Raw genomic sequence first — 24,025 nt, 5'->3', positions numbered from 1 at the left:
CACTGCCACCTCACAGACACCCCACAGACCAACTGAGCCTAGAATGCCTAGGACCCTTCAAGGCTCCCCCTGCAGCCCTGCCCCCAGTTACCCCATCACCATCCCTGGAAGACCAGGCCCCTCTCCCTGCACGAGAAGGACAAGAGACACTATCCCCCAAGGTCAACTTTGACCCCTTCTGCCCCGCGCCCCCCCCCAGAGGCCCAGCCCTGCCACCCCATCTGCCTGGGTTGTTTTGCCCATCAGACCTGAACAGTGCACCAGAGCACCATCTCCTGAAAGCAGGGGCAGTTTCACTGCCACTGCATCTGCATTCTCCTCTGCCTCAGCAGCTCTCCTGACCCACAGCTACACAGACCATCTACACTGGTTTCCCAGAGCTCAGCCAGCAATGATGATAAATGAAAAACACACAGACCTTCCTATCTTCAGGGACAGGGAGAAAGGAAAATTGGGGCAGGGGAGGCATGCCCCACTCCCAAGAGACTATCACCCCACACACACCTGAGGCCGCATCTCTGACTGCGGGGAGGGGGCCCATAGATGCATGGGCTCTTAGGAAAGAGAAGGTCACCACCTGATGTTCAGTGAAGGTACCCTTCAAAGAGTGCCAAGGAAAAAGGTGGTGTCCCTAAGCTAAAAAGTGAGCAAACTGCCTCCTGCAGCAGCGGTAGGAAATCAGGGCAGCGAGTGGCCTGTGTCAACCAGAACTGTTGCCCAGTGCCTACATCGGACTTGGGTGTGCTTCCTGCACGTTACTGCCAGGACACAAACAATGACCAGCCACAGGTGTACTCTCATCATTTGCTTGTTAATTTTTTGTTTTTCCAATGGATAAATAGCACACCTATTATCTGGGACCTTCCTTTTTCTGGTCTCTATAACAACTGATTTGAATACGAGTTTTTATTACTGATGAAATAAAACTTCCATCTTGACCTAATGGGCTGATTATTAAAACTGGCTGCTCACAATGAGGTACCACTTCACATCCATGACTACTATCAGAAAACAGAAAACAAATGCTCACGAGGATGTTGAGAAATTGAAACCCTTGCACACCATTGGTTGGAATGGAAAACAGCATGGCAATTCCTCAAAAAAATTAAATATAGAATTACCAGGACTTCCCTGGTGGCACAGTGGTTAAGAATCTGCCTGCCAATGCAGGGGACATGGGTTCGAGCCCTGGTCCGGGAAGATCCCACATGCTGCGGAGCAACTAAGCCCACGAGCCACAGCTACTGAGCCCACACGCTGCAACTCCTGAGCCCACACGCTGCAACTACTGAAGCCCGCGCCTAGAGCCCGCGCACCGCAACGAAGAGTAGCCCCCACTCACCACAACTAGAGAAAGCCCACGCGCAGCAACGAAGACCCAACACAGCCAAAAATAAATAAAAATTTTTAAAAAAAACACTACAGAGCTTTTAATAAATAAATACAGAATTACCATATGATTTGGCAATTCCACTTCTGGGTAAATACCCAAAAGAATTGAAATCAGGGACTCAAAAGAGATATTTGTACACCCAAGTTCATAACAGCATTATTCACAATTGCCGAAAGGTGTGAGGCAGGAGATAGATGGGCTCCAGGTTAGACATTTACAGCTAGCCTCCTCTTTACACTTCCAGATAGAAATAACAGGAACAGGGTAAATAGCTGGACTTTGCCTCCCGTGGACACTTTAAGATAACAGTAATGGCAGGGGCAGAGAGGAGCTGAGCCCTGCCCAGATAAAGAGACAAAGAGACCACATTTTTCTCATTCTCTAGGTCAAGGGGGGCCTTCCCGACTACACATGCGCAGAAAGGCTCCTCAGGGGTCAAAAAGGGAGGGGCGCCACGCCATAGTAGGTGATGTCAACCTACGTATAGGCCTCTTCACTAGAATCCAACTTGGCTGAGAGATGCACGCACACACAGAGGAGGACCCTGAGTTAAACCAAATACAGACACAGAGCAGGGCAAAGCAAGATGATTGGCCAGAGGAAACCTGGACGAAATGCCCCATAAAAGTGATTCAAACTACCACGAGGGCGCGGCTCTCTGAGCCCGCCCCTGTGAGTCTATTCACATGTACTCTTTTTCCTCCTAATAAACACTTTGCTTATTTCACTACTGTCTGCCTCTTTGTGGAAATTCACTTCTACAAAGCCAACGGTCCAGGGCCTTGTCACTGGCCGCTGTCCCTGGTGGTCTAGTGGCTAGGATTCAGCGCTCTCACCGCCACGGCCTGACTTCAATCTCTGGCTGGGGAACCAAAATCCTGCTTCAAGCCGCTGCAGGCCGAGGCCAATCCCAAACCTAGATTTAATACCGGGTCTAATCGCAGTTTCAACCTTTCCCAGAAATGTAATCTTAATAGGCCAGTCTAGAATGTTCTGGTCAAGCACCAGAAAGGTAATCTGTCTTGTGGGCCATCTCCACCCCACTCCCACCCCACCCAGAAGAAGACGAGGCAATCTGCATGATAAACCCTTGCCATTCCCCACCCAAAAAAGTTGATGTCCTGACTTAAAAATAACCCTTCATATTCTTTTGTTAATACCTTCTTGCCCCACCCTCCTTCTGCCTATAAAATCTTCCATTTTGCACAACCCCTTGGAGTGCCTTTCTAGTTGCTAGATGGGACGCTGCCAGATTCATAACTCATTGAATAAAAAACCAATTAGATCTTCAAATTTACTTAGTTGAATTTTGTTTTTTAATAGGACTAAAGGGAGAGATGTTTGCTAATATTCATTCCAGGGTTCTAACACCCCTCATGATGCTAGGAATCGAATTTTCTAGAATTTGGACTGGTTTGTGTTATAGTCCTTTGCAGAACAGAGCAGGCTTGTACCGTAGCTCACTAAACTGGGCCTCCTGGAGAGTCTCCATCCCAGAGCCAGCGAGAGGAAGGCCCCTGTCACCAGTGTGTTGACTGAAGTGTCCTTAGGACCTGGGCAACGTCAAAAAAACCAGACAGTAGGTGCAGAGAACCCCTGAATCCATGCTGTAAGCAGATGGGGTAGGGGGTCCCCAGAGAAAGAGAAGCAGGCATGGCCTCCTTGACATAAGAGAAGCCATTTTTGGCCTAAACCATTTTGTGATCTAATCCTGGCCACAGTGCTAGTCCTTGAATAGATCTCAGTAATAATGATCTTAAGAGAACAGAAAGGACAAACTTATCAAGGCAAAAGTAACAATAGCAAAGATAACAAACCAGTTGTGAAGACTCCCAGTTCTATTTAAATGGCAAAGACTAGCCTAAAGCACTTTCTTGAGCTGTTTGTTCAGAATTTAAATCTCCCCTGAGGCACTCAACCACCAGATCAGCTGGAATCTAAGAGATGGTGACGTTGACCTTTTCTGACCTTCATGCCTTCAGTCAACTAAAGCTTGGACTCTGCCTACTGCCCAAGCCCCTTCTCGAATATGCATATACCCATAGCTTAAAACTTCCCCAATTTTGCTGTTCCGGGGAGACACTGCTTTGGGAAGGGTCCCCAAAGTTCTCCTTACTTGCTGCAAGTCATAAATCCTTCCTTCTCCCGGTCTTTGACTCGGTTGTGTCTTTTGGCTCGACACCCACCAAGAGGCAAACCCAGTTTCTGGGTAACAATGCGACACTGTGAAACTGGGGCAGCAGAACGGAGGGACTTGCTTGAGCAGGTTGATGGTGGATCCTGCCCTAGAACTTGTGAAAGGAAAATCAAAATAGAGTTGGTATTGGTAAGAGAGCTCTGTAAAATGGAGCTGGGAGGCCATTAATGAAGTGTGACTTATATATGTCTCAGCCTGGATGGAATCTGACCTTTTGACCTGATGAAGTCATCCAGAACACCTGCCCGAAACTCCAGATACTTATCGGACCCTTTCCCTAAAATAACTCAGGAGAGTCTATCTACTTATAGACCCCTACCCTAAAACAACCTGTGATTCTTTAAGCACAAATACTTTCATATCCTATCACAATTCTCGCCAGGCAACTTTTAACAACCTCCTGGCTTTTTGTCTTTATAAGCCCCTCTTTCTCCCAATACTTTCACAGGTACCCGAATTTGCGTCTCCCGAATTGCAATCCTTAAAATCCCAAATAAACTATTTTCTTATTTGCAGCCTCCTGCATTATTTGTTGGTTGACAGACTTGGCCCCCAGATTCCCAGCGGCAATTCCTGGCAATTCTGAGGCTTCAGCCTGGGGCGGCGGGACGCAGGGTCGGCAGGGGAGCGGAGGGATGGCAGACCTGGCGGTGCAGACAGCTAGTTTGCCGGCGGGCCCCCGGTTCCGGACCCTGGAGGCTGCGGCCAGAGCGCGGCGGGGTCAGGGCGCAGAGCACAGCCGGCTCTCCTCCCTCGCCGGCATCCCGCCAGCCCAGGCCGCCGTCAGGGAGAATTCCCGGAAGCGGGGCGGGAACAATGGGAGGAAATGCAAGAGGAAGCGCCGGCCCCACCCCTGCCAGCCCAGGCACCTCCGGGCGGGAGGAACCGCGGCCAGCAGGATTGCTTATTTCCTCCCTTAAACGTCTTTCTGGGCCATGAAATACCCCCACTTGCCACCCCTGCATAGGCCCTGAGGTCAGTCCCTCCGAGGGCCTGAGCGGCTGCATAGGCCTCCACTCCGCTAGGAGGTAAGGCTGGAAGCAGGCTGCCTATCCCTAAGCCTAAGGAGCAGGCTGTGGGCTCACGCTCCCGAGTCCGAGAGAGGCAGAGCCTCCTCCCCTGTGTGGGCAGCCCCGCCGAACTGCGGGGAGGAGGAGGGAGGCAGGAGGAGGGAGGGAAGGGGGACGGATCTGAGGCTTGACCGCGATCGGAAACCCTGACGGCCACTTTTCATTCATTCATTTCACGGAGGACGGAGAAGATGTGGTGTTATTCAGGGGGCTCGGACCTGGGAGGGTCCAGACCCTTGAGGAGACCCATCCCATCCTGAGACCAAGGCTAAGACACAGACCCTAGGGCGCCCCGGCCTTCTGCACATCAGGGATGCTGCACACGGTGGGTACCAACCAGTGGCCCAGTGTGGCAGGCAGGATTCAGTAGCAGTCAAATGAGGCAAGGACGGGCCTGGGGGGGGGGGGGGGCCTGCACGGGCTGCCTGGGAGCGAGCTCTGAGTGTGTGTGGAGCCTGGTGGGCTGGAAGGAAACCCTGTGGGCCTCGGCAGCCTACTGTTAGAAAAACGCGCTGCCCAGCCTCCCCAGACCTGGTCATCCCTCTTGGCTGTGCTGTGTTCCCAAGCCACTGGAATGTGAGGGCAAGAGAAGTGTGGGGTCCGAAAGAGCTGCTGCCATCCCAAAGACAGAAAGCCAGGTCAGGAATTAGCACGGGGGAGGGAGTGCAAGGTCAAAGCTGCTTCCATGTTGACAAGGCACACATTCTTCCTCGTGGAAAAAGAGCTGGTTCCCAAATTCATCATCCAGGAGGTTGCTGTCCTATCAGAAATGGGAGGCGGTGACCGCCAAGTCTAAGCCTTAAGTGGGAGGGTACGAATTAAGGTGGCCAAGTAAGTTGATTTTAACAAAGCACAAAGAAATCTAAACAATTTTATTTTAAAACATCAGGCCATACATGGGAAAAGAATCTAAAAAAGAGTGGATATATGTATATGTATAACTGATTCGCTTTGCTGTACACCTGAAACTAACACAACATTGTAAATAAACTATACTCCAATAAAAATTTTAATAATTAATTAATTAAAATTAAAAAATGAAACATCTGGACATTTTACGTCACTGTAAGATCAAAACACAAGAGGCAACCCAAATGTCCATCATAGAAAATGGGTAAGTTAAGTATAGACATACAACAGAATACTATACAGCTATAAAAATAATGGAAATGTGACACTGTAGATTTATAATGTATGGAAAATCTTCAACATACATTGTTAGGCATATGGATCAATGGAAAAGAATAGTGAGCCCAGAAATAAACCCACATACCTATGGTCAATTAATCTTCAACAAAGGAGGCGAGACTATACAATGGGAAAAAGACAGTCTCTTCAGCAAGTGGTGCAGGGAAAGTTGGACAGCCACATGTAAATCAATGAAGTTAGAACACACCCTCTCACCTTACACAAAAATAAACTCAAAATGGCTTAAAGACTTAAACATAAGACATGACACCATAAAACTACTACAAGAGATCATACGCAAAATTTTCTCTGACATAAACCGTACCCGTGTTTTCTTAGGTCAGTCTCCCAAGGCAATAGAAATAAAAACAAAAATAAACAAATGGACCTAATCAAACTCACAAGCTTTTCCACAGCAAAGGAAACCACAAGCAAAATGAAAAGACAACCTACAGAATAGGAGAAAATATTTGCAAACGATGTGACTGACAAGGGCTTCATTTCCAAAATATACAAACAGCTCATACATCTCAACAACAAAAAAACTAATTGAAAAATGGGCAGAAGACCTACATAGACATTTCTCCAAAGAAGACATACAAATGGTCAATGGACACATGAAGAGATGCTCAACATTGCTAATTATTAGAGAAATGCAAATCAAAACTACAATGAGATACCACCTCACACTGGTCAGGATGGCCATCATTAAAAAGTCTACAAGTAACAAATTCTGGAGAGGGTATGAAGAAAAGGGACCCCTCCTGTACTGTTGGTGGGAATGTAATTTGGTATAGCCACTGTGGAAAACAGTATGGAGGTTCCTCAGAAAACTAAAAATAGAATTACCATATGATCCAGCAATCCCACTCCTGGGCATTTATCCAGACAAAGCTATATTTCAAAAAGATACATGCCTCCCTATGTTCATAGCAGCACTATTCACAATAACCAAGACATGGAAACAACCTAAATGTCCATCAACAGATGAATGGATAAAGAAGATTTGGTACATGTATACAATGGAATACTACTCAGTCATAAAAAAGAACGACATAATGCCATCTGCAGCAACATGGATGAAACTAGAGATTATCATACTAAGTGAAGTAAGTCAGAAAGAGAAAGACAAATACAATATGATATCAGTTACTGTGGAATCTAAACTATGATACAAATGAATCTATCTATGAAACAGAAACAGAATCAGGAACATAGAGAATAGACTGGTGGTTGCCAAGGCAGAGGGGATTGGGGGATGGGTAGAATGGGAGGTTGGGGTTAGCAGATGTAAGCTTGTATAGAGAGAATGGATAAACAACAAGGTCCTACTGTATAGCACAGAGAACTATATTCAATATCCTGTGATAAACCATAATGGAAAAGAATATTGAAAAAAAGAGAATGTATATATGTATAACTGAATCACTTTGCTGTACAGCAGAAATTAACACAACATTGTAAATCAACTATACTTCAATTTTTAAAATATTGATTAATTTTTTTTTTAAAGATGCATTGTTAAGTAAAAAACCAAAGTTCAAAAAAGTGTGTATAATATACTACCTATTACTTAGAGTGGTCAGATAGATAGAAAGTGTAATGGTGTTTGCCAGAGGCTGGTGGGAGGGGACAATGGGGAGTTATTGTTTAATAGGTATAGAGCTTCAGTTTTACAGATGAAAAGAGTTATAGGGATGGATGGTAGTGATGGTTATAAAACAATACGAATGTATTTAATGCCACTAAACTATATACACTTAAAAATGGTTAAGATGGTAATTGTTGTGTGTATTTTACCACAATACAAAAAAATCTATTTTAATAAATAAATATACTACCTATTATGTAAAAAAGAGGAAAGTCAGAATTTATACTGGTGATTAAGCAATAATATGAGTGATACAGAAGAAACAAAGAACAATGGTTACCTATGGGAGAAAGATGAGAATTGAGCAGATGGGGGAGCAAAGGGAGAATTTTTGCTGCATTTTTTAAAATAGAGTCTGCTTTTATAACTCCTTAAATTTTTTTACTAACTCAAAAATTAAATTTAAAAACAAAGCATAAAAACTTTTTAAATTTTATAATTTATTCATTCAACAAATACTTATTTTGCATATCAGACAAAACACCGAGCCTGCCCTCATGGAACTTACATTCTACTAAGAGCTACCTGCCTCCTGACTGAGTGTATATTAGACACTCTACATGTATAGAGTGTCTAATATACACTCAGCAGTTAAACTGCCACAGCAGGTAAACTGACACTAGGGCTTCCCTGGTGGCGCAGTGGTTAAGAATCCACCTGCCAATGCAGGGGACACAGGTTCGAGCCCTGGTCCAGGAAGATCCCACATGCCATGGAGCAACTAAGCCTGTGTACCACAACTACTGAGCCTGTGCTCTAGAGCCCGCGAGCCACAACTACTGAGCCCGTGTGCCATAACTACTGAAGCCCGTGTGCCTAGAGCCCGTGCTCCGCAACAAGAGAAGCCACTGCAAGGAGAAGCCCGCGCACCACAACGAAGAGTAGTCCCCACTCACCACAACTAGAGAAAGCCCACGTGCAGCAAGGAAGACCCAACACAACCATAAATAAATACATAAAGAAATAAATTTATAAAAAAAAAACTGACACTAGCCCTGTGGGGTAGGTACTGGTATTAGTTCAATCCACCTTACAGATGAGGAGATTGGGACTCGGAAAGGCATTTCACTTGTCTGATTTCACACAAATAACAGACAGAGCCAGACTCCAAGAGCCTTGCCTTAGACCCTATCCTGGACCAGTGGCACACCTCAGAGCCCCATGAGCACATCATGAAAGACACAAAAAGACCCTTGGTTTGCTTCGCCCATGGAAAAGAGAGCCCAGGCCATAAATCTGATCTGGTTCAACATTTTAAAAAAAATCTAATTCCAAGCTGTATTAATCATGCCTTTTTATTTTCAATATTTTGATGTTTTGATATCTGGGGCTTTGCTCACTTTGGAGGGGCTGCCCCTCCCAGGGCTAGCCAATTCCTAGAGATATAAAGGACTCGCCTGCAACTGCACCTTTCATATGCAAACCAACCAATCCAGAGCCCACACCCCCACCACCTTCTCTAGTGAGCACTCACACTCAGCCAACATTCCCCTGCACTGAAAACCCCAGGGCCAGGTACCATATGACTTCACATAGCCCCTGCACTCCAGAGCCTGCTGAAATTATTCAAACTAGCCAATCCTAAACCCACTTACCCTGCCTTGCCTGTTCTTTTCTGAGGAAACCACAGTAAAGGCTCTTGCCCATGCTCTCCCATCCCTCCCCCTGCCTCCTGACTGACCCCGGTGCTTCCCCATGTGGCCCCCATGGTGCAGAGTGCCCCCTCCTCTGAGGAACTGTAACAAACTATCCTTTCAATGGCAATCATCTCCTGATTTGTTGGCCTCACCATACCTGAATAATAATAAAACCTACATTTTAAAACACAAGCCTGCTAGTTCTTTGTTGGGGAGATCAGGGGTGAATGGTCATTTTAAAGAGCTCAGTAATTGTACTCTGTAGATGGGCTACACTCTCCTATGAAGAGGAGGTTGGGAGGTCTAGTAGTCTACACTATGCATTTGGAGCTTTCAGAGGGTGCCCTTCAAGTCTGGGGCCTGAGGAGAGGGAGGAAGGGAAGGGTCGAGTGTGCGGAAGAGGTCTGGCAACAGGGCAGCTGGCTGAGACCCCAGGAGAAACCAGCTAGTCAGAGAGAGGCAGCCATGCCTGTGGCAGAGATAGCTGAAGGACCTAAGAGAGACGCTCTTCCATTGAAAGTGGCCTCCACACCTGCAGGGGGTGGCAGACCCTCCATTGGTTACCCCAGGCCTTCCCATATGCCATGGTGCCATGAGCTGAAGAATGAACAGGTGAGGCAGCCGAGGTGCAGCAGCCCAGAGAAGACAACATCCCCAGGTGCTAGGAGCTGTGGTAGGGAGCAGTTAGATGGGAGATGTGGGTGCAGCTCACACTGACACTGACCAATAAGTGAATGTAAGACAAGCCCCCTCCCCAAATACCCTGAAGGAAGGTGACCCAGGAAGGCTGGCAGGACACAGTTTTTGCTCTGTTTGGTTCATGGGACACCCCAGGTGGCAGACTCTGGGTGTCACACACACCAACCATGGTCTTCACATGTTGAGTCACTGCCAACATTTTTAAACTATACCTTTCAACCTATAGCAACACTTTGAAAACATTCTTCCTCTCAACTATCTTCCAAAAATAAATTTTATCATAGAATGATGAAGAATAAGAGCTCTCGAGTCATCCTACCTGGGCTGGAACCTCAGCTCTGCCATGCGACAGCTCTTTGGCTGAGCGCAAGCTACATAACCTTTCTGAGGCCTGTTTCCTCATCTGTAAAGGTCATTTTTTCATTTGACAAATATGTAGTGAGCATCTAATTATTGTAGGTATTGGGGATACTGGTTACACAAAATGGACAACCACCCCTGCACTGTTGGAGCTTCACAGGAATAGTGCACACTTCAGAGGGATCTTGTAAAATCCAAGTTCACATACCTAACACCCCCAACTGTGTCTGGGACATAGACAGTGCTTGGTAAATGTCACCCCACTCACCACCTTCCCGTCCTCTGCACATACTACCCCACCAGATTGAAGTGAGGGCCACGTTAGATCATGACTGTCATAATGTATGTAAGAGGTAAGATTTACTTTTGGTCACTCCTGATGGTAGAATAGAAATGAGACCCTCAAAATCTCAGGGAGAGAGACTGTGGCTCAACAGAAGGAAGGACTTTCTAACATTATAATCCAGGCCCTGAATAGGCCTCTTCCTGACTCTAGCTCTGTCCTTGAGGGATGGAGGAGACTCCCACAGGTCTTTCAACTCTGGATGACATACCTGCCAAGGGGGGAGGCTCCAGTGAGATTGTGGGTGGCCGATGACCAGTGCAGGCACAGGGTAGGGTCCAGGCATGACAGCAGTGGGGTTAGACAAGCACCATCACTAGGGCCTCCTGCAGGAAAGACTTACACAGCCCAGACTGGTAAATGTGAAGGGAGTGCTGGCAATGGAAAACCAGTTCACAACCTTCATGGTAAAGACTGAATCAGTCAAGCAAGAGTCACCTGTGGATGCTAAACCTAGGGGGACATTTTGATGAGGAGCAGGATATTTGCAGGGTCTTAAAGTGTCTCTTAACAGACTTCAAGGAGGAAAAAAAGAACAGCAAAGACACAATGGAAAAATCAGACAACACCTTGACAGGTGCGAGGGACACCATGCACCTCCAGATCCTGAGATAAACACAACACACCTATGATGGATTCCAGCCAGGAGTCAGTAACCGAATCTGATCATGAATCTAATCATGAGAAAGACATCAGACAAACCCAAAATGAGGAATATTCTATTTTTTTAATTGGGGTATTGTATTATTCAGAAATGTAAATTGTCCTAACTGTGGAAATGTCCGAAAGCAAAGGAGGCTATGGAAATATGATGATGAAATTCAATATGGGTATCTATACTGGGGGAAAGGGAGGGGGAAATGCTATAAAAGACATAATTTGGTCAATTGATAGGGTCGAAATACAAACAGTCGATTAAAGTAGGCAACCATGTTAAATGTACTGAAGTTGGTAACTTACTGTGATTATGTAAAAAAATATCCCTGCTCTTCGGAAATATACACAGAAGTATTTAAGGATAAAGGGCCATGATGAGTATAACTTACCCTCAAATGGGAGAGAGAGAAAAAGGGAGGACGGAGGGAGAGGAGAGAGCGAAAGAGAGAGAGAATATTATAAACCAAATGGAATAGAACATTATCAATAAATGAATCTAAGTAAAGTGTGGGGATGTTCTTCTTTTTTTTTTTTTTTAAGTATTAGCACCTTTAATTATTATTTATTTATTTATTTGGCTGTGTTGGGTCTTCGTTTCTGTGCGAGGGCTTCCTCTAGCTGCGGCAAGCGGGAGCCACTCTTCATCGCGGTGCGCGGGCCTCTCACTATCGCGGCCTCTCTTGTTGCGGAGCACAGGCTCCAGAGGCGCAGGCTCAGTAGTTGTGGCGCACGGGCCTAGTTGCTCTGCGGCATGTGGGATCTTCCCAGACCAGGGCTCGAACCCGTGTCCCCTGCATTAGCAGGCAGATTCTCAACCACTGCGCCACCAGGGAAGCCCTGTTCTTCTTTTTTGAAACTTTTCTATGAGTTTGAAATTATTTCCCAAAAAAGGCTCTAGAAAGGTCTCCATGTGTCAGTTTCTCATTCTTTATCTTTTAAACTAAGAAAAAGACACGTCAACTAAAAATATACGTATTACAACTCAAACCCATTCATCACTGACTCAGCCGCACCTTCCTCATTAGATTCAGTGAGTCAGCACAACAGGAAAGTCAGATAGCCCCTGACCTTGCAGGACACACACACAAACACACACACACACACACACACACACACTCAGGGGAAGTTTAAGGACACCGGTGAGGAGACACCATGAGCTGCGGCCCCTTCAGCCATGTGTGCCTGGCCGTGAGGGGCAGGAAATGAGAACAGCCAGACGTAACACACACACACACACACCCCAGCCCGCCTGGCCTCTGGCAGACTTCCTGCCAGTATCTGATCCTCCAGGGGCTGCCCAAGGGTAACTCTAAATAGTTTTCCACTTCATTCCAGAGAAAGACAAAAGAAAAACTATTCTGAAACCCAGGGATGTCCCGGATAGAATCCAGGACAAAATATAGTTATAAAAATCCTTGGAAAATAAGGATATGGTCAATGCTTCCGAGGATACTGAGAATAATGGGATGGTGAACTGTAAGTATTCCTGCCTCAAAACTGCCTCCCAAGGATTCCGGAGGCCTGCCAACTGGCTTGCTGAAACCTGGAGGCTGAACATAGGCCTACTTTCCCCAATTTCTAACAACAGCAAACTGCCTCTCTGCCTTTTTAAATGTCTATGCGCACGGGCCTATTTGGGGGAGCATCCATTCCTGTGTAAGAATGACACCAGGACAAAGCAACCAATAGACGACAAGCAGCGAGAAAATACCATCCACACTTAAAAACAGACTGAGGGTCAATATTCCTAACAAGATCCCAAATGTACAAACTACCATGAATTAGTTAGAAAAAAACAAGCACCTCAAAGTATTAAGATAGGCAACTGACAGAAGAAGACATACAAATGGGCAATAAACACGTGGAAAGATGCTCAACTTTACAAGCAATTAAGGAAACACAAATGATAAGATACCTTTTTTCCCCCATGGCACTAGCAAAAATAAAACATTGACGGGCACTTTTTTTACACTGTCGGTAGACATAAATCAGGACACCTTTTCTGAAAAGTAATTTGGCAGAATTGATGAAAATGTTATCCCATTTCTAAGGACCTATCCTAAAGGAAAAATAGTATAAGAACATAAAAACGTTTGGATAAAGATGTTCAGTGGAAGGCCAGGAAAGAAACTAAATACCAGTCAATAAGGTTACAGTGGGATAAATTATGGTGCACTCACACCATGGAATACAACACAACTACTGAAAATGGGGTTGATCCCTATCCACTGACCTGGGAAAACGGTTCATGATAAAATGACGAAAAGCCAGATGAGGACCAGTATACATGGCGTGACTCATTCTTGTGTAAGTAAATGAATACACTTGTATATAAACAGATGCTTGCAGATACTTAGGGAAAGTTGAGGAAGCTATATACCAAACGGTCAACAGTGGACACCACTGGAGGGAAGGGAAGGAGCGGATAGGGGAACATGCATTTTTTCCTTTATAAACTTATAAAAATGGAGCTTACTTACGCTTATTATTTTATTTTATTTTTTTGGCTGTGCCACGTGGCATGCGGGATCTTAGTTCCCCGACCAGGGATCGAACCCGTGGCCCCTGCAGTGGAAGCACAGAGTCTTCACCAATGGACCACCAGAGAACTCCTGGAGCTTACTTATGCTTATAAAAATATTTATAATTTTTATACTCTTGTGGGGGCTTTTTTCAAATAAAAAAGAATGTGTTCATATTCAGGTACAGCATGTGTCCAGACGGGGCATGTGCTTGCTGTAATGTTCACATACTGGTGTGGTTTCTGTATGTGCATCTACATGGATCCTGCTACAACCAACAGTTCCCATGTACTGGACACCTTCAACGTGCCAAGCACAGGGTAGGCATTTGACACGTACGCATTATACAACAACTCTGCATTGTAGGTACTGTGATTGCCTTTGTCTTGATGAGGAAACAGAGGTTCAGAAAGGTCCAGGTCAAGGCAGTGCCAGGATGAGACCCACTGCTGAAAGTGGGGCTCCCGAGAGAAGCCTTTGACCCCCACTCTCATGCCAGCCACCACCACTGCCCTGCTCAGCTATGTAGACAACCTGGGGGACCAAGACCACCTGCCCCTGCCAGGATGGAACCCCTCGACCACATCAACTCATTCGAGGTGTGAGTCAAAGGCACCCACTGGCCAGATCTGCTCCCGACCTTCCTTACATTCTTGCACATGACAGACTCACATTCAGCTCCTTTCTAGCAACCCCCGCTTTCCCTCAATAGATTAAGCCCGTTGTCCCAGGAGACACCAGGACAACCCCTACCTCCACCCTGGGGGCACCAAGACCTACTGCAGGGTCAGCAACAGCCCTACAGGAGATGGTCACCTACGTCAGGAAGACCCACCGTTCCCAAAACATCTCCTCACAGCCTATCGTGGTGCCGAAAGGCTCACCGTTAGCGCTTTCATTTTTGGTCTAAGCAGAGTCTGGGAAATAAAGCACCATCGCCTACGTTCCTAAGAAGGAGCAAAACGTTAAGCCACAGGCTGCCACCAACACTTCAGTATGAATGAGTGAGTCCGTTTTCAAACCACAGCTGGCTGAGAGCAGCCTTTGATGGGAAAGGGCTGGGGTCAGTGGGACTCAAGCAACTGGGGCAGCTGGGGGGCAGCACAGGGGAGCTACGGAAAAGGGGATGTGCCGAAAGGAACTGCCATTTAGGGAGCAGCCCTCTGTGGCAGGTCCCTGAGATGTGCTTTTGCACTTGATTTAATACTCCCTAAGGAGGAGGAAACAGGCTCAGGGAGCTGAGCTGAGGACCTGCCCAAGGCCACAGGGCTGTTGAGTCTGGACCCTAGCTCTTCCCAAAGTCCATATTCATTCCAGCTCATTCCGCGACCAGCTCACGGCCGACATCGGGGTGGGAGGAGGAGCAGCTGAGGAGGAAGCACAGGGAGCAGCGGTGCCCAGGGAGGTACCCGAGCTGCCTCCTGGGCCCCCGTCAGTGGCAGACGCCATACTGACAACCCCAATCGCAGGGCAGGTGAAGGCAGGCAAGGCTCTGTGTGTGGCTGAGAGAGCCCTCAAGGCCCCACTTTACAGAGTCACCAGGTCACCGATTCACTCTTTAGAAGAGTGAATCACACTCTTCTAAAGAAAATGCTATTGTGAGAGCCTAAGGGAACGCTTCTTTAAAGGCAGTAATGTGCCTTCTAGCTGATTCTGGGTGTAAATCTGGGTCTCCTTCTGTACTGCTTGATTGAAGGGGGGCGGGGGGACAGCCACCCTGGAATAGAGCTGCCAGATCAAGTACAGGATTCCCTGTTAAGTTCACCTTTCAGATAAACAATGGGTAATCTCTTAATATAAGTATGTCTCATGCAACACTTGGGACATTCAAACTTAACTGAGTGTCCTGTATGTTTCTCTATTGAATCTGGCCACCCTACCCTGGGCCTGGCTAGGCCTGGGGCCAGTGAATTATGGTGGTCAAGGTGAGTAACATTTTAACCCTGGTGGTTTTTTTGCTTCATTTTTTGGGGTTTTTTTTGGCTGGGCCGTTAGGCTTGTAGCATCTTAGTTCCCCGACGTGGGATCAAACCGGGCCCTCGGCAGTGAAAGTGCAGAGTCCTAACCACTGGATGGCCAGGGAATTCCGTAACCCTGGTGTTTTGACAGATGGACATTTTGACCCCATGGAGACTTTTGCTCCCATATTTACATTTACCAAACATTTTTAAAAAAAAACAAAAAACCTACATTAATTAATTTCTACTGGAAAGGCATTTTTCAGAACAAATTAAATTAAGCCCATTTAATTTGTTGAGATATTTTCTATACAGTGTAATTAAACTCCTTTCTTTTTTTAATCTTCATTTTTATTTTACCGAAATTATTGTCACTGGTAACAATTATTTTCTGTTTAAATCTCCCAACACAGGTTTGGTGCAAAGTTTTTTGGGAGGGTTTTTTGTTTGTTTGTTTTTTCATTTTTCGGGTCATATCAAGCTTTATCAAATATAGCTCTCTTGGGCTTCCCTGGTGGCGCAGTGGTTGAGAGTCTGCCTGACAATGCAGGGGACACCGGCTCGAGCCCTGGTCTGGGAAGATCCCACATGCTGTGGAGCAACTAGGCCCGTGAGCCACAACTACTGAGCCTGCGCGTCTGGAGCCTGTGCTCCGCAACAACAGAGGCCGTGATAGTGAGAGGCCCGCGCACTGAGATGAAGAGTGGCCCCCGCTCGCCGCAACTAGAGAAAGCCCTCGCACAGAAACCGAAGACCCAACACCGCAAAAATAAATAAATAAATAAATTTATAAAGTTCCTACCAAAATTCTTAAAAAAAAAAAAAAAAATATATATATATATATATAGCTCTCTTCCATTCTTGAGTTTTCTTTCGTGGAATTAGTTCTATTAAGCCTGATTCTCTCAGGTCAATGTTTACAGTTACCAACAGGATTCTTCAGTCGGTTTTTCATTTCCTTAACAATTTTACCATGTGCCGTTTTGCCCATAATTATTGCATGGTAATCATTTCTACCAATAACCACATCCAGAAGCTATGGCAAGAATTATATTTATTTCTTAGTTAATCCATGAAAAGATTGAGAGCCATTCCTTGCAGAAGCGCCAGCATTGCTCTCATGCCCTGGTGCACACTGGTCTCCACTGGGCAGTTTCAAGAAGTGCTGCTGCCTGCACCCGACTCCAGCTTCTCCTTTAATCAGTTTGTGCCTAGACACTGATCTATTGTAAAGCTCCCAGGCCATTCTAAGATGCACCCAGGGTTGGGGCACTCTTCTAAAAATCTAGAGCTGCGCTGTCCAACACAGTAAGCCGCCACTATGCACGCACATGAGCTATTCAAATTTAAATTAATTAAAATTAAATAAAATTTAAGATTCAGTTCCTCAGTTACACTAGCCAACACGGAACGGTTCCATCATCTCAGAAAGTTCTACCGGGCAGCACTGGTCTGGAGTGCAGACGACTGGTTCTCACTCGCTAACACCTGGGAGTTCGTAATGATGCACAGGTCCCGCTCCCCATCAATTAAGTGAGAACTTAATGTTCATTAAATTGAATTCACTGATTTTTTTTCCCTTTTCTCTTTTAGAACGTAAAATGTCACATGGTTGCTCTTGCCACTTCCTGGAAATGCTTCTTACTTTTACAGCGTTAGACTTTTTAATACTTTTAATTAACTGGGATTCTTTTCTCACATTTCATGAGCAGCATGAACGTACTGTGCGGTCTAACCATGAGGGCCTTACAGAAGCACCCTGTGAGTACCTGCCTCCCTCTCGCTGCTCCACTGGGTTTACCCTCATGCATCTTCCATCCAAGCAAACTGCTCTCCAGCCTGCATACCCCACTGGCTCCGAGGCTCCGATAACAAAGCTAAAATTCTATTATTTCTGAAATTCTTCAGATGTTTGTGAAAGTAAGTTTAAATTTAGTTGAATTAAAATTTAATTTTTAATTGCTAGAAATGCAAAATTGAGATAAATGTTTGAAAAACTCAAAAATTACGTTCAAGTAGTTATCAGAAGGAAGTTTCTGGTGAATCGGGAAGCTTTGTGAATTAGTTCTTCTGCAAATTGCTGTTTGAGGAACTGATTTCCAGCACACCGGCCTCTCAGAGACCTACCTGGTCATGTGGGAAACTGGTGTTCAGGGAGGTGACTTGCCCCCAGGAGCCAGAGGACACCCACAGGGGCCAACGAGAGGGCTCCAATGTGTGAGACAGCCTGCCCCTGCTGTGATCTCCAACCCACGGAGCCAGGCCGGCCCATGTGTGGCACTGGCCTGCTATCACCCCGAGGGCTAGCCTGGCCCTTGAATTGATCAAAACTATGTTCTCATCCCCTGCTGCCTTCATGGTCTTAGAAATCTCCCCACAGGGCCTGAAAAATACTGAATGTGACCATGAAAGTGAAACATGCGTTCCCTCTGCATGCCTTTGCCTTGCTACGCTCTCTCCAGAAGGGCCCAGCACCTGCCTGGGGTTCCGGGAGCCTCTGAGAGGTGCAGGGCCTCCGTGATTCTGACCATGTTGCAGACCTGCCCTTCAGTCACAGCTCTGCCATCAGTAGCCTTTGAGGAAATTAATCTCCTGGAGCCTCAGTTTCCCTCCGTAATAATGACAAGTATAATAGTAACACCTAACGATTAAAAAAGATCTTTTATATAAAGACTCAGCACAGGGCCGGACACTTGGCTAAGCTCTTGGTAAACATCAGCTGTTGTGGGTTTGCTATTATTATCCTCAGCCTGGTCTGAGAGGCCCCCTCCCAACCTGGCCCCATTGCTCCCTTCTCACTGGGCTGCACAAGTCATGTGACTGAATCCCATGTGTAAGGTCTTAGCCTGCTGCCCTCCATGCCCAAACAGTGGAAGGCCCTCCCTTCCTCTCCTCTCTAAAGCCAACCCTGGCCTCCGAGTCAGTTTGCGTTGCCCTCCTCCAAGAAGCCTTCCAGGACCACCCAGAGTCCAGCATTGCTCCTCCCTCACCTGTACGTCCACCGTTCACGCTTGTCAGAAGCTGCCTTTTTTCCATGAAATACCTGTGTTGGGGTAACAGTGTGAACGAGTTCCAGCCCCTGCCCCTGTGCACGTGGGGGTTGCTGAGGTCCAGGCTGGACAAGATGGACCCCAGATGCCCTGGACCCACACCTTTTAGCCCTACCTTGGGAGGGCCCAGTGGAAGCGCCCCCATCCTCCCGACACGTACCACGCGCTGCCCCCACGGCCAGCAGAGACACAGAGAGACCGTGGTGGTTGCATTTTTCTTCCAAGCTTTTTAAGATTTCAAAATTTCCAGATGTCTGGCAGGCTGAGACCCCTGTCGGCCTTCCCCAGGTCTCTGAATCCTCCTTCCTTCCCTCTCCCACTCTCGCCCCGCCAGGGAAACACAGCCCGGCCCCAGACACCAGCTGACCCAGTTCCCAAACAAAGGCTCTACTGTCAGCAGGTCACAAAACAGCAAGCCTATGCCCGATCCTCGGGCCCAGACCTCAGTGAATGGCACCAAGAGCATGAACCCACCCCTGCCGGCCCCTCACACAGCTGCACCCCGTCAGGCCTAGCAGGGACCGCTGAAGCCCCACCCTGACATTCAAGGTTCGGCCCTGAGCGCTCTCAGGCTGTGTCTCCCGGGTCACCCAACCCACAGTCAACAGCGCCATCAGTCTGCAAGCTGGCTGGCCCTGCCCACCCTGCCACCAGCACACACAAGGCCCAGGAGCTCCATACACGAGGAAGGACCCATCGCCCGCCTCGAGAGCCTACTTTTGCCACCACAAAACTTTGAACTCTGCCCCTACTATTCCCCCTCCCTGGAAACCATCCCTACTACGTACATGAAATATCACCAGAAAACACTGCCACAGGATGGTGGGCAGTCAGTGTGGGTCGTTATTACTGTTCCGACTTCTAAACCACAACTCTCACCTCGAGTCCCACCTCTTCCATGAAGCCATCGCTCGGCCCGCCTCGCGCCATGTGCCACTGCCCTCCCTAGCCTGTGCTGGGCAGGGAGAGAGGGCCGTGCCTGGCACCTCAGGGCTGCAGCAGGACCCAGAGAGCCTTTTCTTCCCTGCTCCCTGGGACACAGGCTGTCCGGGGAAACACATGCACATCTGATTCTAGCCCATCTTCCTTCCCTGCCACTTGGGAAGCTCTCAGATTTACCCACGGCTGAGTTCCTGAGACTGCAGCCAGCCCTCTCCCCGAGATCTACCACTGGGCCAGGCCCACTAGTGGCAGGTCTTCACTAAACACCAGCTCTCCAGAGCCCACATTCTGTAGTCTACATCCGCCACGACCCTACCCATACACACCCGCAGGCCAGAGTCCCCCTCACCGCCTCACCTGTTCCTCCCCATCGTCTCATGGTCTTTGACCACCACATGAAGCTCGGAGCCCTGGTCCAGGGGGACACCCTTGAGGTCCCACTCAAAGCCCTGGAAGAAAAAGAGAAAAGATGTCTTAACCTATGGACCCCTAGAAGAGACTGTGTCTGGTTCCCACAGGTCCCTCTCGGGTACTGAGCAGGCATCTGTGACCACTACTGGTGAAGGGAAGGACGCAGGAGTGAAGGGATGAGTAGCAGGGTCTCAGAGCTTCAGAAGGGACAGCGAGAGCTGAAGGCAGCAGAAGAGGAGACCAGACACCCATGACCCCCTCCCCAACTCAGTTCCACCAGTCACCAGGAGCACAGCTGGGAAAAATTCCAGGTGACCCTGCAGGGCCCTCAGGGACCAAGATCAGTGTGCTCATGGGGCAGCCAGGCGCCTGGTGACAGCAGGCATTAGTGCCACACTGGTCTCCAGAGACCCCAGGACCCTCCTCAGAGCAAAGGCACCCCATGCACCCCAACCCCATCCACACAAGGATAGGGCTTCCAAAGACCACCAGGGCGCCATATAAAGAAAGCTGGTTGACTAAGTCTCGAGCAAGAGCAAGTTATGTAGCAGATGGGAGCCAATTCTTTTGGCAATTCGAGAATGGCAAATCTCTGCGCAGATAATACCCTGACCAGCAAGAGCTTGAGCTGGTAAGCAAATACATGAGCATCTGCCAACATAGATTTAGTGATTAAAATTGTTAAAGGCTATTGCAACATGCCTTAAGTAAATCATTTGCACAGATGATTTACTGCAAATAGGCAATTATTTCCTATAGTTTAAATTACCTAAACATTGTCAGTTTTTCTAAAACAGTGTATTAAATTTAACCCAAAGGAGAAAAAAAAAAAAGAAAGAAAGAAAGCTGGTTGAGAGGGCAGAGGCCAGCAGGAGCCAGAGGAGGACCTGATGAATCAGGGAGGGCTGTGGGGAGGAGGTGTATCTGGGCAAGGACAACGGCCTGTGTAAGGGAGGAAAAGCAGGTAAGAGAGCCCTAAGCACCCTCTTCCTGGCTGGCCAGAGCTGAAAGAAGCGGAGACAAGGAACCCCTCACTCCTCTCCACACCGTACCCACATCACAGGGGAGACCACCGGCCAGGCCGCCACCCCTCCTCCCAGGTTCCTGGTGCCAGGAGGATTTCGTTGGCACCCCGGACCAGAGCCCTTCCTCTCCATGACAACACCACTGAGAAAGCCGCCTCTGCCTGAGCCCCCTGACTCGTCCCTGCAGAGACAGTAGCAGCAGAGGGAGGAAAGGAGGGAAGGTGGGAAGCTCACATACCTCATTCCACACGGGGTTCACGTTGTTCTTGATGACTTTGGTTCTCTTCTTCACCCCTACGAGAGACACAGAGGGAGAGTGAAGAGACGTACCCCAACGTGTGCCTTCCCCAAGTGAGGGCCAGTTCCAAGACCTGCACTGCAGCTCACCCGCCAAAGGAAACCTTACAAAACCCACGAGTCCCCGAGAACCCCACCAGTCTGCAGTGAAAGCCCAATGCCAATCACACACATCTCTCAGCTCTGGGATGGACAAACAGCAGCCCCATCAGAAGGACTGTTTAAAGGAAAATACCCAGCCTGACTCTTCTTAATGAGTTTGTTATGGTTACTCCTGACTTTCTAAATAAAGTTTTTAAATTGTAGAGTTTCTGATTCTCAGAATGAATGATCTTCATAGAAAATATTCCATTTTTCTTTAAAAAAATCTATCTCCACATATTGTATGATTCCATATATATGAAATGTCCAGAATAGGCAAGTCCACAGAGACAGAAAATAGATTAGTAGTTTCCAGGGCCCTAGAGGGAGATGGGAATGGCAAGTGAGTGCTTAATGGAGATTTCTTTTTGGGGTGATGAACTGATATGGAATTAGTGACGATGGTTGTACAACATTGTGAGTATACTAAAAACCATTTACACTGTACACTTTTAAATGGTTAAAATGGTGACTTTTAGGGTCTGTGAATTTTACCTCAATTTAAAAAAAATCCACCTCACTCTCACCTTGAAGGTATCTATCTGAAGCAGGCTGTTCTACCTGCTCGTGAGGGCTGGGCCGAGGGAATGCAGAAGGGCTTTGAGATAGACAACAAGAAGAACTAACAACACTGTGATGGCTGAGAAGAGCCACAGTGCCCCAGGTGGCAGACTGCTGAGCGCTCCCTCTGGAGTTTGGGCCTAAGGGGTGAATGAGGGGCACAGAAAGGGCTAAACACGTCTGGCTCTTCCATTAAGCATCAGAACAGAAATGATTCTGTGTTCAATGGACGATTAAAAGTGTTCAGCCACGGCTTGCCTGGTGGCACAGTGGTTAAGAATCCGCCTGCCAATGCAGGGGACACGGGTTCAAGCCCTGGTCCGGGAAGATCCCACATGCCACGGAGCAACTAAGCCCATGCACCACAACTACTGAGCCTGCGCTCTAGAGCCTGCGAGCCACTACTACTGAAGCCCGTGGACCTAGAGCCCGTGCTCCGCAACAAGAGAAGCCACTGCGATGAGAAGCCTGCGCACTGCAATGAAGAGTAGCCCCCACTCGTTGCAGCTAGAGAAAGTCTGCATGCAGCAACGAAGACCCAATGCAGCCAAAAATAAATAAATAAAAATAAATAAATTTTAAAAATAATTTTTTTTAAAAAGTGTTCAGCCAGACACAGAACTTGTATTTGGGTTGGATCTGAAAGATCACCGGTTCAACCCCGCCTGTGCAAGACCCTGCAGTAAGAAGCCTTTGGTCTCACCTGGACTGCTCAGTGTTTACAGAGTCCTGTCTGGACCATGAAAGCCCCTCAAGCCTCTGGAAACATCTCCCAGGACCCCCGAGTCTTCCTCTGAAGCTGAGCATTGTCCGTTTCCCTTCTGTAGGGTCAGCCCCCGTGGCCCGGTTCAGAGCATGGAGAGAAGGGGGGAGCAGAGGTGGGTCAAGGACGCAAGCCAGGTAGGGGGAAGGATTTGGAGGAAGGAAACAACAGAGAAAGGAGCAAAGGAAAATCCAGGAGAAAGAAACATCTGAGGGAGGATCAGTAGACTTAAGGCAAAGATTCAGCCCCACGAGCCCCCTCAGAGATCCTGAGAAACCTCCACCAGTGGTAGAGGGTGAGCCCCCAACCCCTCTCACCGCCTGCTGCAAATCACTGTTGTGGGAAAAGCACGTGGAGTTTGGAATGACACAGACCACCACAGAACACTTATTTTCTGGGAGACCCTAGGGCAGCAGTTCTCAAATTTTTGGTCACAGGATGTCATTCTTAAAAATTATTGAGGCGGGGCTTCCCTGGTGGTGCAGTGGTTAAGAATCTGCCTGCCAGTGCGGGGGACACAGGTTCGAGCCCTGGTCCGGGAAGATCCCACATGCCGCGGAGCAACTAAGCCCGTGTGCCACAACTACTGAAGCCCGAGTGCCTAGAGCCCGTGCTCCACAACAAAGAGAAGCCACCGCAATGAAAAGTCCGCGCACCGCAATGAAGAGTAGCCCCCGCTTCCTGCAACTAGGGAAAGCCCGCGCGCAGCAACAAAGACCCAATGCAGCCAAAAACAAATAAATAAATAAAATAAAGTTTAAAAAAAATTATTGAGGGGACTTCGCTGGTGGCGCAGTGGTTAAGAATCCGCCTGTCAGTGCGGGGGAAACGGGTTCGATCCCTGGTCCAGGAAGATCCCACATGCCGCAAAGCAACCAAGCCCATGTGCCACAACTACTGAAGCCCATGCGCCTAGAGTCCGTGCTCCACAACAAGAGAAGCCACCGCAATGAGAAGCCCACGCACCGCAACAAAGAGTAGCCCCCGCTCGCCACAAAGACCCAACACAGCCATAAATAAATAAATAAATAAATAAACAAATAAACAAATTTATTTATTAATTTTAAAAAAAGAAAAACTTCCATAGAAAAAAAATTATTGAGGACCCTAAGGAGCTTTTACTAAGGTAACTTGTATCTATCAACTTTTACTGTATTCAA

General features: G+C 47.5%; 1 protein-coding gene across 8 annotated transcripts in view; it reads right to left on the bottom strand.

The window, feature by feature from the left end:
* DYSF (dysferlin) overlaps positions 1–24,025 on the bottom strand; it is a 233,158-nt gene that overhangs the window by 187,750 nt on the left and 21,383 nt on the right. For all 8 annotated transcript variants that reach the window (XM_068564056.1, XM_068564058.1, XM_068564060.1 and 5 more), the window contains exons 2-3: positions 21,342–21,397; positions 20,025–20,116 (exon numbers count right to left, since the gene is read on the bottom strand). In XM_068564056.1, the coding sequence (XP_068420157.1) occupies positions 20,025–20,116; positions 21,342–21,397 (148 nt within the window). The remainder of the gene's footprint in view (positions 1–20,024; positions 20,117–21,341; positions 21,398–24,025) is intronic.

This window comes from Eschrichtius robustus, chromosome 15 (genome assembly GCF_028021215.1).
Source record: "Eschrichtius robustus isolate mEscRob2 chromosome 15, mEscRob2.pri, whole genome shotgun sequence".
Lineage (NCBI taxonomy): Eukaryota > Metazoa > Chordata > Mammalia > Artiodactyla > Eschrichtiidae > Eschrichtius > Eschrichtius robustus.
Note: the sequence above shows the minus strand (reverse complement) of the source record. Positions and strands in the feature narration are given on the sequence as shown.